The sequence below is a fragment of the Mastomys coucha genome, unplaced genomic scaffold, assembly GCF_008632895.1.
Source record: "Mastomys coucha isolate ucsf_1 unplaced genomic scaffold, UCSF_Mcou_1 pScaffold21, whole genome shotgun sequence".
Classification (NCBI taxonomy): Eukaryota; Metazoa; Chordata; class Mammalia; order Rodentia; family Muridae; genus Mastomys; species Mastomys coucha.
In genome coordinates, this window is record NW_022196904.1 from 105,332,697 (window position 1) to 105,345,761 (window position 13,065).

Sequence of the window (13,065 nt, forward strand, 5' to 3'; positions counted from 1 at the left end):
TGTGTGTGTGTGTGTGTGGTCGGTTCACTCATTCCATCTTTATACAGGTTCTGGGGATTGAATTCACACTGTACAAGTAAAATCAGCAGCATAAGATTTCACTCTATAGACCAGGCTGGCCTCGAACTCAAGAAATCCACTTGCCTCTGCCTCCCAAGTGCTGGGATTAAAGGCGTGTGCCACCACCGCCGGCGATACCCAACTTTCAAAACCACTTTTATGAATGTCATCTAATCTCACCATTAAAAGCTCTGAAATCTGTTCAAACTAGCTAAAATAGTTAATGACCACCACATCTGATTTAAGCTTAAAGTACCATCTTTCCTGGTTTTGGTCACACACAAAAACTACACTTAAGTATTTAGATTATTATTAACCAAACAAAAGACACTAAGAGGAAGCAGGAAGTAAGCCTGCTGAGTGAGAAGAAAAATATCCTTTAGAGTGGGGTTTTTAACACACAGAATTTCTAACAGGAAATGAACACATAAGTACATGCAATGATTATAGAGAATAGGTATTTGCAATGCTGTTTCCCAACAGAAAGCATAAGCTTGAGGGAAATACTTATAAGTAGGCAGAGACTGAGCAGTATGTGAGCACATGAAAGCCCCATTCCAATGACTTCCAAAATCAGCCCAGTATTGGTGTTCTCTTTACCTTTTGGGCTACATAAACCAAACTTTATTATAGTGATGTCAGTGTGTGTGTGTGTGTGTGTGTGTGTGTGTGTGTGTGTGTGTGTGTGTGTGTGTGTGTGTGTGTGTGTGTGTGTGTGTGTGTGTGTGTGTGTGTGTGTGTGTGTGGTCAGTTCGCTCATTCCATCTTTACACAGGTTCTGGGGATTGAATTCACACTGTACAAGTAAAATCAGCAGCATAAGATTTCACAAACTGTATGAGATCTTGGCATCTAGAAAAGACTGGGGGCTGGAGAGATGGCTCAGCAGTTAAGAGCACTGACTTCTAGAGGTTTTGAAGTTCAATTCCCAGCAACTGCAACCACATGGTGGCTCACAACATCTGTAATGGGATCCAATTCCCTCTTCTGGTAAGTCTGAAGACACTGACAATGTACTCACATATATAAAATAAATAAATCTTAAAAGAAAAAAAAAAGTGAGGTTAGCCTGAGCTACATATCAAGTCCCTATCTCAAAAAATTAGTAAGGGATAGGTAAGATAACTTAGAAGGTAATGATGTTTACTGCCAAGTCTAACCACCTGAGTTAGATACATGGGATTCATGTAGAAGGAGAACGGACTCCTGCAGAAATTCATGCACACATATGCACAAATAGTAAATTAAAATTTAAGACTTTTGGGACTGGTGAGATAGCTTAGCTGGTAAGAGCACTGACTGCTCTTCTGAAGGTCCTGAGTTCAAATCCCAGCAACCACATGGTGGCTCACAACCACCCATAATGAGATCTGACACCCTCTTCTGGTGTGTCTGAAGACAACTACAGTGTACTTATGTATAATAATAAATAAATCTTTAAAAAAAATTAAAACTTTTTAGGAACTAGGCTTGAAACTTTAATATGAAAATCTTTTTTGTATATCAAACTTAAATTGACTGCTTCTAATAATTATGTTTTCAACCCAAGTGTCACTATTATGAAATAGCCATAGATTCCTTGTAGATAATTAAACTTTCCTCTTTGAATTTTCTTCCCCATCTAAACTTATTCTACTTTTGGGGTTGCTGAGCTGTAAAACTAAGTTACTACACTAATCTCTCAATTTACATGAAAAAAGATAGAATTTGCTTGATTTTAGGACTTTCTATAAAATATAACTTTCAGCAGCAAACACTTGTCTTGATGCAAATCTAGCACTATTTTACCCTAACATACACAAAGGAAAACTTAAAAATATTTAATAGGATTGAAAATTTGTTATACTACTATTTCATTGCTTTACAAGAACACCATACCTTTAGTTTGAAAATACACAATCAAAATACAAAACTTCCTAAGGGACGCAGCTCAGTAGCATGCACAAGGCACTATCTTCAGTCTCTAGCACAAGCACAACTATCACACTAACAACAACAACAACACACACAGCTGGGAGGTGGTGGCTCACGCCTTTAATCCCAGCACTTGGGAGGCAGAGGCAGGCGGATTTCTGGGTTCAAGGCCAGCCTGGTCTACAGAATGAATTCCAGGTCAGCCAGGGCTATACAGAGAAACCCTGTCTCGAAAACAAAAAACAAAACAAAACTAACAAACAAAAAAACCAAAACAAAGCCAACACACACACACAAACCCTACAAAAAAGTTAGCATCCTCTTTTAAATGGCAACTTTCCAAATTTTATATTATGTTATTTTAAAGGAAGGGATCTCATAAATTACCTAGTATGACTATTTCATAAATGAAGAAATGTGATTAAGGTCAGGCATGGTAGTTCAAGTCTGTTAATCCCAGTCTTGGGGAAGCAGAGAGCAGAGGATCAAGTCCCATGTCATCCTAGCCTATATAGCAAGGTCATCCAGGGCTACTTAGCAAGACTACCTCAAAAAGACCAAACCAACTAACCAGACAAACAAACAAATAGAAATCATTCAGAACAAAATAGTAACTTTAAATGTAATTAATATTCTTTTCTTCTGGGAAAAAAAAGTGTCAAAAGGTCTTAAATGCCTTAACTTGTAGATCCTGAAGACTTTTCTTTCTACGACACAGGTTTACTGGTACTCCTCTGAGAATGTGCTCCAATAGTCATGTACAATAGGATGATAAACAACATTATGCCTCCTCAGCCACATTCAGTTGCTCTAAGGTCTGGCAGGTAGACTAAGTCAAGCTGTGGGTGCTCGGCACAGCTAACGCCAGCTCCACTTTCTAACTCATCAGCTAATGTGCTACTTTTACCTACTTGGCTCTGACCTACAATTCTCATTAACCCGCTTCCTTATTCTTTAATCCTTCCTGAATTTAACTAATTTAAAGCATACACTGCCCAAAGTCAGGTGTGATAGTTCACACTGGTAATCTCAACACATGGGAAGCTGAGGAAAGAGGATAGCCAGAAGTCTGAAGCCTGAGCTAGAGTGAAAAACTTTTGACAAGGTTAGGGATACAAAAGGGCTAGTGGGGCAGCTCAGTGGTAGAACACTTGTGAGGCCTTAGGATCAATCCTTGTCACCAACAGGGCAAAGAAACAACAAACCCTACTATGGGGAGCAGCTCCAATAGTTAATCCCTGACGCTTGTGACAACCACTAGACCAGATGGCTCAGACAGCAACAAACCTTAAATTCAGGAAACTACTTATTCTCATTATTTCTTCAGGGTGCTTTCTGAAGGAAACCACACAGGAAAATATCAGGAAGGTACTGATATTTAAAACAAGCAGGAGAAGATTCACACAGACAGACATTTGTAAATATCATACTCTTTTCCTCATTAAAGGCAAGGCTGGAAAGTGACCAGTCTTTGCAATCTAATCATACGTTTAGTGGCCTTAAAGCAACTATTCCCAGAGTGCTCTAGTTTGCTGTCTTCCCACACCCCTAGCTTCAAGGACTCCTAAGGTGTAAGAAAACTTTCAAGTCCTCCATCAAGAGAGTTAGGTATCATTAGGAAATTTAGGAGAAGTTTTGAAAAACTATCTTTACCTTCAAATTCTACATTCTTTTTTTTAAAAATTTTATTTATTTGCTAAATGTATATGAGTACACACTGTAGCTGTACAGATAGTTGTGAGCCTTCATCTGGTTGTTGGGAATTGACTTTAGGACCTCTGCTCGATCCAGTCAACCCCGCTTGCTACGGCCCAAAGATTTATTTATTATTATAAATAAGTACACTGTAGTTGTCTTCAGACGCACCAGAAGAGGGCGTCAGATTTCATTATGGGTGGTTGTGAGCCACCATGTGGGTACGGGATTTGAACTCACAACCTTCGGAAGAACAGTCAGTGCTCTTACCTGCTGAGCCATCGCACCAGCCCCAAATTCCACATTTTTTCACCCTAATCCCAAATCAGAACTGAGTGGCCTAAGGTTTGCGCAGGGCATAATGACATACAAACAGATCTAAGGAGCTAGCTTTCTAGCACATGTTTGAGTAAATTCTGTAACAAGGAGCTTACTATTTGCAAAATATCCCAATACCAGATCTTTGCTTTTAACAAGTAATTCCTTTTCCTTCCCCTGGACAAATAAAATGTTACTAAGGAAAATCTGAAAAAAACACAAAAGGAAAATAATGTAAAATGCCTGGGTATCTGGTTTTAACAGCTATTATCATGTGAACAGTATTACTTCATCCATAACTCTCCCTAATCATAACACCTGGCTTTAAAATTACATTAATTTCATTTATAAATCATCTAAAATTTAGTGTGTGCTCACACACTCCAGCCAATGTGTGTGTGGAGACCAAAGAGCAATTTGAGGAAATCGAATCTCTCTTTCCACCATGTAGGTCCTTGACATCAGGTCACCAGGCTTGGTGGTCCTTTTACAAATTCATCTATCTACCTACCTATGAACTACCTATCTACTCACCCACCTACCTTACAAAAACTAACAACTATAATTTCAGAATTATATCAAAATATTAACATAATTCCTTTACAGCACACTTTTTTCACCTTTTACAAATATAGGGATACACTATTCTGCTCTTGAGAATTTAATTGTCTCGTAGCTTTCTAAAAAAAACAAACTAACAAACATTTTTAATCTGAACATATACAACCCAAATTAAACTATGTAAGTTCTTACAGTCCAAGTCCCAGTCCTGAACAGTATAGAACATGCCTACCAGGAACTTCAACTTGTTTAAGATAATTACTATACCTTTTTATTTTATTAAACTATTTTTTTAGACAGGGTCTCACTGTGTAGCCATGGCTGACCTACATTGTCAACTCACAATGTCAACCAGGTTAAACCTGAACTCAAAAGATTCACCTGAGTCTGCCTTCAAGGTGAGTGCCACCATGTCAGGCCTTGATTATTTCATCTTAACAAGGGGGAAATTAAACTGGTTGTAACTTTAAAAAAGCAGGGTAAGTACATACAGCTGGAAATGTAGTAGTATTTCCAAAGGACAAGAGATAGAATTTCAGTGTTTTCACCATAAATGATAAAACATTTAAGTTTCCTATAAGATCAAAGGCTCACTTTTTCTTTGATAGTGAGATTATAACTTTCTACTGCTCCAAAGTGAGTGGGCTTCAAGTAGCTGCCCTTATCAAACAATTACAAACAGCTAACATTTCAAGCTCTGACTAGTAGCACTATATACAAAACTACTTTCGATCATGTTTAACTTACAAAATGAAACTGCTATTAAAAAGAGCATGAATTCATTAGTGCCCTACAGTACAAGGTGAAAGATCTGGGGACAACTAATTTCCCTTCTTCCCCTCTCCTCACTTAAAAATTTTAGGTAAAATTCATAGAACATAAAAGTCACAATTGTAACCATTTAAAACTGTATTAATTCTGTAGCTTTTACGACATTCAAAATTTTGTGCAATAATCAACAATTTCAGAATGGTTTCATTATTTCAAAGAGCCTGGACTGTTATGCCATTCCATATGCAGCAATCTAGCCCATGCAGACACTATTCTACTTCCTTTTTCTACAAGTTTGCCCCCTTTAAAAATTATTTATTCATTTAATGCATATGAGCGTTTTGTCTGCATGTATGTTGTACATCATGTACATGTCTGGTGCCTCTAGAAAACAGAAGAAGGCATCAGATCCCCTGGGACTGCAATTATAGACCACTACTGTATTTCACCATGTGGATGCTGGAAATTGAATCCAGGTCTTCTGGAAAAGCAGCCAAAGTATTGAGCCATTTCTCCAGTCCCTCATTTGCCTCTTACTAATGCTTCATATGGCCAGACGGTGGTGGCACACGCCTTTAATCCCAGAACTTGGGAGGCAGAGGCAGGCGGATTTCTGAGTTCGAGGCCAGCCTGGTCTACAGAGTGAGCTTCAGGACAGCCAGGGCCAGAGAAACCCTGTCTTGAAAAACCAAAAAAAAAAAAAAAGAATGCTTATACAATACATGTATAGTAGAGTTGTTGTTGTTGTTGTTGTTAGCTCTAAAATAAGGTCTCACGCCTGGTTAGCCTAGTACTCACTATGTAATTCAGACTAGCATCAGAACTTGTGGCAATCATTCTGACTCAGCCTAAAGGCATGAAGCACCAGGAGTTTTAAATCTAGTTTCTTTCTATCAGCATGTTGGTTTTGTTTATTTGTTTTTCCTGCTGGGTGGGCAACAAACCCAGAGATCCTTGACCAAGCACTTTACCACTTGCTAAACCCTCAATCCCACACTCAGCATATTTTCAAGCTTTATGAATCAAGTATCAAGATTTCACTCATTTTTTTTCTAAGAGAAAAGTATTCCATTGCATGGATATACTGTATTTGTTAATCCATTCTTTAGTTCAACATTTGGGCATTTTCTACTTTGAATCTTTATGATTCATTTTTATGAATAATTCAGTTTTAAAAAAGTAAACAAAGATCTTAAATAGATATTTCTCAGCCTGACATGGTGACTCATTTATAATCCCAGTGCTTGGGAAGCTGAAGCAGGAGGATTGCTAGCAGTTAAGACAGCATGAGATGCATAGTGAATTTAGAGAGTAGTGTCTCATACAAATGAACAAACAGGCCAACAAAATGATTATGTGTATCTCTCTCCCCAAAACACAGAGATGGCCAGTAAAAACATAAAATGGAGGCCTAGATTATAGTTCAGTGGTAGGAAGCTTGCTAAGTTTCCATAAGGCCCTGGGTTTGATCCATAGTACCACAGAAAAACAAAAGCCATGAAAGAATACTCAACATCAACTTAAAATAGAAAATTGTAAGTGTTGGAAAGAAGGAAGAGAAACCTGAACATTACTGGTAGAAATGTAAATGGGGAAATGTTATGGAAAATAGCATACATAGTTGGGCAAACTTGTACCTGCCTGAAACACAAGTCCTTAGGAGGTTGAAGGAAGAGCATAAATTCAAGGCCAGCCTGGGCTACACAGTGAGAGATATGATCCATATGATCCACTCAGATATACTGCTCCCCCCCTTTTTCCCTTTCTCTTTTTGAGGCAGACACTCGTAGCTCTAGTGGACCTGAAAACTGCTATACAAACTAGGGTAACCTCAAACTCAAGATATCTGCCTGTCTCTTCTTCCTAACTGCTGGATTAAAGGTGTAAACTTCCTAAAGGTGGGATTAAAGTTTTTGTTTTTTAATCCTTAAACATTTCCAAGATCTACATAATATAGAAGCAAAATATTTGGAATGGTATGTTTGAAAAGGAAAATTCTAAACTGTGCCTGACTCTCTTCTGAGCATAAATACAATATTTGCAGTTACTCCTTAACTAACAACTTCTTAAACCTGTAACCCCAGCACCTTGGCAGGCTCCAGTGGGATGGTTGTTCCAAGGTTCAGGGCAGTTTGAGTCTTGTCTCAATGGAGCTAAGTGCACTGGTAACGACCAGGTTCAGCTCCTAGCACCCACATGGTGGCTCACAATGGATACCCTCTTTTGACCTCCACACGTATTGCACATATGTGGGGCACAGACACAAGGAGACAAAACACCCACATGAGTAAAATAAAAATAAATCTCTTAAAAATTCCTAATTAAAAAAAAAAACTCAAAGAATTAAAAAAAAAGCTCATATAAATTAATGATAGCCTTTACACTACTATTTCATTCTTTTATTAATACAGGTATTTAAGGAGAAGCAGTTAAATGGCCCTTTTCCTATTTCTCTGAAGTTATGTTTTTCTTTGTGTCTTTCATGATTTAATAACAAAAGAAAGTGTATTGGAATTTGTATAATAAATTCCTTGCTTGCATTGGAAATAAAAGAGGAGAAAAAGAAAGGTTCACATATTATTTATTATATGACTAAGAATATTTTTGACTCACTTCAGTGACAACAAATCTTCAACTAGGTTGGTCTTGTTTGTTTTTTGTGTTTTGAGACAAAGTTTCTCTGGCTACATAGTCACTATGTCTAACAGGTTGACCTCAAACTCATAGTGATCCACCTGTCTGCATTCTAAACTCTGGGATTAGAGGTAAGTGCTACCAGACCAGCCTAACTAGGTTTTTATAATCTTACAAAAAACTAAGCAAATTTTCAGTTGGCCTAATCTTTAATTTAATCTTTTGCCATATAACAAAAGAACCAAAGCAGCCTTGGAAGCAAAGAAAACCAAGATTAAAAAGACCATTTTTTTCCCCCTAACAAATGATTCACACAAATATGCACTCTGTTTTACTACTGAATTTAAGAAGTTAGCAAGGAGAGACTATACCTGAGATACTTGGCTCTGGGCTTTTGCAACTTGAGCTGTTCGAATGATTAAAGACTGGCTTCTTGTAACAGTTGCCCCAGAAAGGGATTTTCCATTAACCTTTCTTTCTAGGTGACAACTTGTTGGAGATCTCTCTTCAAGAAGAACAGCATCCCAAGGATCCTCTGCTAGCAAAACTGGATTCTTCTTCTCTTCTTCATGTTCTAACACCTCCACATAGTCTACCTTAGGCTTACTCAGAGGATCCAAGTCTAACCAATCAAATTTATTGATGTCTCCAGACTTTGGAGATATCTGTAGATTGCAGACTGAAGCTTTCGAGTTTGCTATCTCCAAATCAGTCCTTGCTTTCCCATTTTTTAAAAATTCTGAGGTACTTGCTATTTTGTCAAATAGTTTTGCCATGTCAGGACTGACAAGTGGCTGGTAGACTGGTAAACTTCCTTGTGGATGAAATGGTGTGGCAGGTGTCAAAGGATATGAAAAATATGGAGACTGTCCTGGAAGTCTTAAATATATAGACTCTGTAGATGGAAAAGTGGGCATCCTTGGACTGAAGCCATTTTGGAATGTGGCCTGTTTACTGTATGCTGAAGGATAAATAGAAGGTAAAGTATATGTGGAAGGCCTGCATAACCCAGGGGGCCACTGACTTCTTTGAACAGTAGGTCTAAGATACAGCTGTGTTGAAAATGAAGGGCTCAGAACAGGAGTAACTGGCAATGCAGGGGTTTTTCTAGTTTCAAAATTGTCGTCCAGCAATATCTTCTCAAGTTCAGCTTGGGTGAGCTTTTCTACATCAATATCTACTGCTCTTTTTTGGGAATCCGACTCAGGAAACACCATGAGATCATAATCCTGTTTGTTAAAACCTTGTGTTCTTTGCCTAGTGCTGCTAGACAGCTCAAAGCCTCTTGGACTATCAGTTATTTGTCTATCCTTCTGCAGTTTTGCTAAGGCTTCTGCTTCCATCTGTAATGCTTCTGCTTTGTCCACATCTTTGGTTCTTATTTGTTCTGGATTTGAAGATGAGCATTGTTTAAATTCACTGTTGTTGGAAATCTGAGCCATATCCACAACAGAGACCAAACCTCTTAATCTTTTTTCTTGTAGTTTCCAGAATACCAGGACCTATACATAAAAATAAACATAACAATCAGTTAGATTTTCTAAACACAAATTTATTTTGTTTAAACCTATTCCTGTTGGGTGTGGTAACAAACATCTATAATAATCCCAGCACTTAAAAGGAAGAGGCAGGCTGATCTCTTTTGAGTTTGTGTCCAGCATGGTCTACAGTGACTTCCAGGTCAGTCAGTACTACTTAGTAGTATGCTGTCTCAAAACACAAGTAAATTTTTTGAAGCTACTTACAAAAAATACACACTAAGTAAAAAACAATGAAAGGTTTCATGAAATCCTAACATAAAAGCTCATAAGTTCAGAAGATACTGAAACAACACATTTACTTTACCCCCATTTCCTGAGTTATCAAACTACTTGGCACAGTAAATGAAGTTAAAGAGGTGTCATGTCCATTGTCAAAATGGCCGCCATTTCCCAGTGGCACTCTAGCTTTATTCTGGGCATGAAATTACATAAGTACCATTCACATATTTCCAAGGCAAGGCTTATGATTACTCAACAAAAAAACTCAAAATAGTAATGATCTTCTTGTTATTTGTTAAACTGCTCAAGAGCAAACTTTTATCAGTCAATAAAATAAACAACTGTTACTTGATCAAAATCTATTAAAAACTTATTGAAGCCTTTGTTATACCCCAGAAATGTTAAAAATGTACAAAGTAGCATAGCTTAGAACAGTAGGGCAAGCTTTAAAATTATAAAGAGCTGTAATATTCCACTCAAAAAAATTTTTGTTTTTGTTTTTTTTTAAGACAGGGTTTCTCTGTGTAGGCCTGGCTGTCCTTGAACTCAGAAGTCCACTTGCCTCCGCCTCCCAAGCCTCCGCCACCACTGCCCAGCTTCACTCAAAAATTTAACTCAAAACTTATCATACAGTTTTGATTATACCAATTTATATGCAGTTAAAATTAAAACAAAAGTTATCCTTAAAATACATTTCCATAAAAAAAAAATATGGCTTAAGCCTTTTCTAAACAGTAAATGAAAATATGCATCTAAGAAAACCATTCTAAATGGAGGTAGAAAAATCAGGAATTCTAGATCCTCCTCAGCTACATTGCCAGTTCAAAGCTAACACTGATTCTTGCTTGTGCTCTTTTTTTTCTGTTTTTGGTCTTGTTCAACCCTGATGTGATAGTTTTATCTTATACTTTATGTTGTTGTATTTTTATTATGTTCCCTTAGAAGCCAGTTTGTTTTCTTTTTTGTTTTTTTAAGGATTAATTTATTTTATGTATATGTGTCTATACCAGATCAGATCTAATCACAAATGGTTATAAGCTACCAAGTGGTTGCTAGGAATTGAACTCAGGACCTCTGAAAGAGCAGCCAGTGCTCTTAACTGCTGAGCCCTCTCTCCAGCCAGTTTGTTTTCTTACTGAAAGACAGAAAGGAAATGAACCAGATGGGAGGGGATGTAGGAGGCACTGGAAAGAATAGAGGGAGGGAAAACTGTACTCAGGATAGATTATGTAAGAAACAAAAAGCCATCTGTTTTTCAATAAAAGGAAAACAAAAACCATGAGATCCTGTGAAAAAAGACCAGGGGAAGAGCTAGAGTAATGGCTTAGTAGTGGCTGCTCTTCTCCAGGACTCATGTTCAATTCCTAGCACCAACACAAAGGCTCATAACTGTAACTCTAGTTCCAGAGGTTCATTTCTTTTCTTTTTTTTTTTTTGGATTTTCGAGACAGGGTTTCTCTGTGTGTCACTGGCTGTCCTGGAACTCACTCTGTAGACCAGGCTGGCCTCTGCCTCCCAAATGCTGGGATTAAAGGTGTGTGCCACCACCGCCCAGCTCCTATGCTCATTTCTGACACATTGATTGTAACACCAGATACCAGGTAGTAAACATACATGTATACAAAACAAGAATTCACATTTAATAAAATTTTAAATTCTGGGCTGGAAGGTGGCTCAGCGGTTAAGGGCACTGACTGCTCTTCCTAAGGTCCTGAGTTCAAATCCCAGCAACCACATGGTGGCTCACAACCACTCATAATGAGATCTGACGCCCTCTTCTGGTGTGTCCGAAGACAGCTACAGTGTACTTACATATAATAATAAATAAATCTTTAAAAAAAATTTTTTAATTCTTATTATATTTTATTATTATCATTTTTTTCTGTGTGGGTGTTTTTTCTACATGTATATCTGTGAATCACATGCATGCCTAGTACCCATGGAGGTTACCAAAAACATTGGATCCCCTGGAACTGGAGTCACAGATGGTTGTGAGCTGCCATGCAGGTACTGGGTGGGAATGGAATCCAGGTCTTCTGTAAGAATAAGTGCCTTTAAAACACTGAATTACCTCACTAGCCCCCAAAGACTTGTTTTGTTTTGTTTTTTTTCTTTTAATTTAAAAAGGAAGGAGCCAGCTACATGATCTTTTACAAGTAAAAGTGTTTCAAAGTGCCTCATTTTATAGATAAAAAATTTAAAAATCAGATTAAAGAACTACTGTAATGATTAATGTTTTCACTAACTTTCATGGTAACCCCTTGCTGATCACAAAGGCTATAGCTACTTTAAAATTCTCTAAAAGAGGGTAATTAAACTAGTCAATCAAACTTTTGAACACCATTTGCATACCCTAAAACAAAGGAATTCATTTAAAAGCTCCTTGCTCCTTCTGTGGTAGACATTCATTTACAATTTAAATTTAAGCCTCAAGAAAAATAAAGCAAGTCAGTCTTGTTACTCATCTAAATGCTTTCTTTCTTTCTTTTTATTTATTTATTTATTATATATAAGTACACTGTAGCTGTCTTCAGACACTCCAGAAGAGGGTGTCAGATCTCCTTACGGATGGTTGTGAGCCACCATGTGGTTGCTGGGATTTGAACTCAGGACCTTCAGTAGAGCAGTTGGTGCTCTTAACCACTGAGCCATCTCGCCAGCCCCTAAATGCTTTCTGATCTTAACAATTTAAGATAGTTAGCCAGGCCTTGTTGGCTCCCTGAAGAACACTGGAGAATGAGGTTCTAGGAAGCTTCAGGGGTGCCAGCTATGAGTTCCCATTCCAGTTTATACTATATAGCCAGACTCTGTCAAAAATACATACATCATACATACATACATACAAGAAATAGGGCCAGTGGGTAAAGGCACCTAAAACAAAACCTGACAACCTGAGTTAAGTTCGCATTACCTACATGGTTGAAAGAGAAAGCCAATTCCTGAAAAGAAAGCCAATTCTTAGAGGTTGTCTTCTAAACTCTGTCACATACACAATTTAAAAAACTTAAAGATACTAAGATACTAAGAAAATGAAGAAGCAATGATTGTAGTTCAACAATGGACACAATTCTTTTCACTGCCAGCCACCATCATGGTTTACATGCATGCTCCTTGAAAGGGCCTGTCCAAGTTGGCTCTGCTCTACTGTCTATATCCTTACCTGGCTGAAGGTGACATCTGACAGTGTCAGAAGCATATTTACGAAATGGCCAAGAAAGGCCTTCAGAAATTGGTGTGATCTTGAGGGACTCATGGTGTGGCATAGGTCTAGCTTTGTAGCCGGCAATAAAAATTTAAGAATCCTTAAGTCCAAAGGTCTTGCCCCTGATTTCCCTGAGGATCTCTACCATTT

At 37.8% G+C, this 13,065-nt stretch overlaps 1 protein-coding gene across 2 annotated transcripts in view; it reads right to left on the reverse strand.

Moving 5' to 3' along the window:
• Pik3c2a (phosphatidylinositol-4-phosphate 3-kinase catalytic subunit type 2 alpha) overlaps window positions 1-13,065 on the reverse strand; it is a 103,157-nt gene that overhangs the window by 71,163 nt on the left and 18,929 nt on the right. For both annotated transcript variants that reach the window (XM_031388019.1, XM_031388018.1), the window contains one exon: window positions 8,325-9,455. In XM_031388019.1, coding sequence (XP_031243879.1) covers window positions 8,325-9,395 — 1,071 coding nt within the window. In that variant the 5' untranslated portion in view covers window positions 9,396-9,455. The remainder of the gene's footprint in view (window positions 1-8,324; window positions 9,456-13,065) is intronic.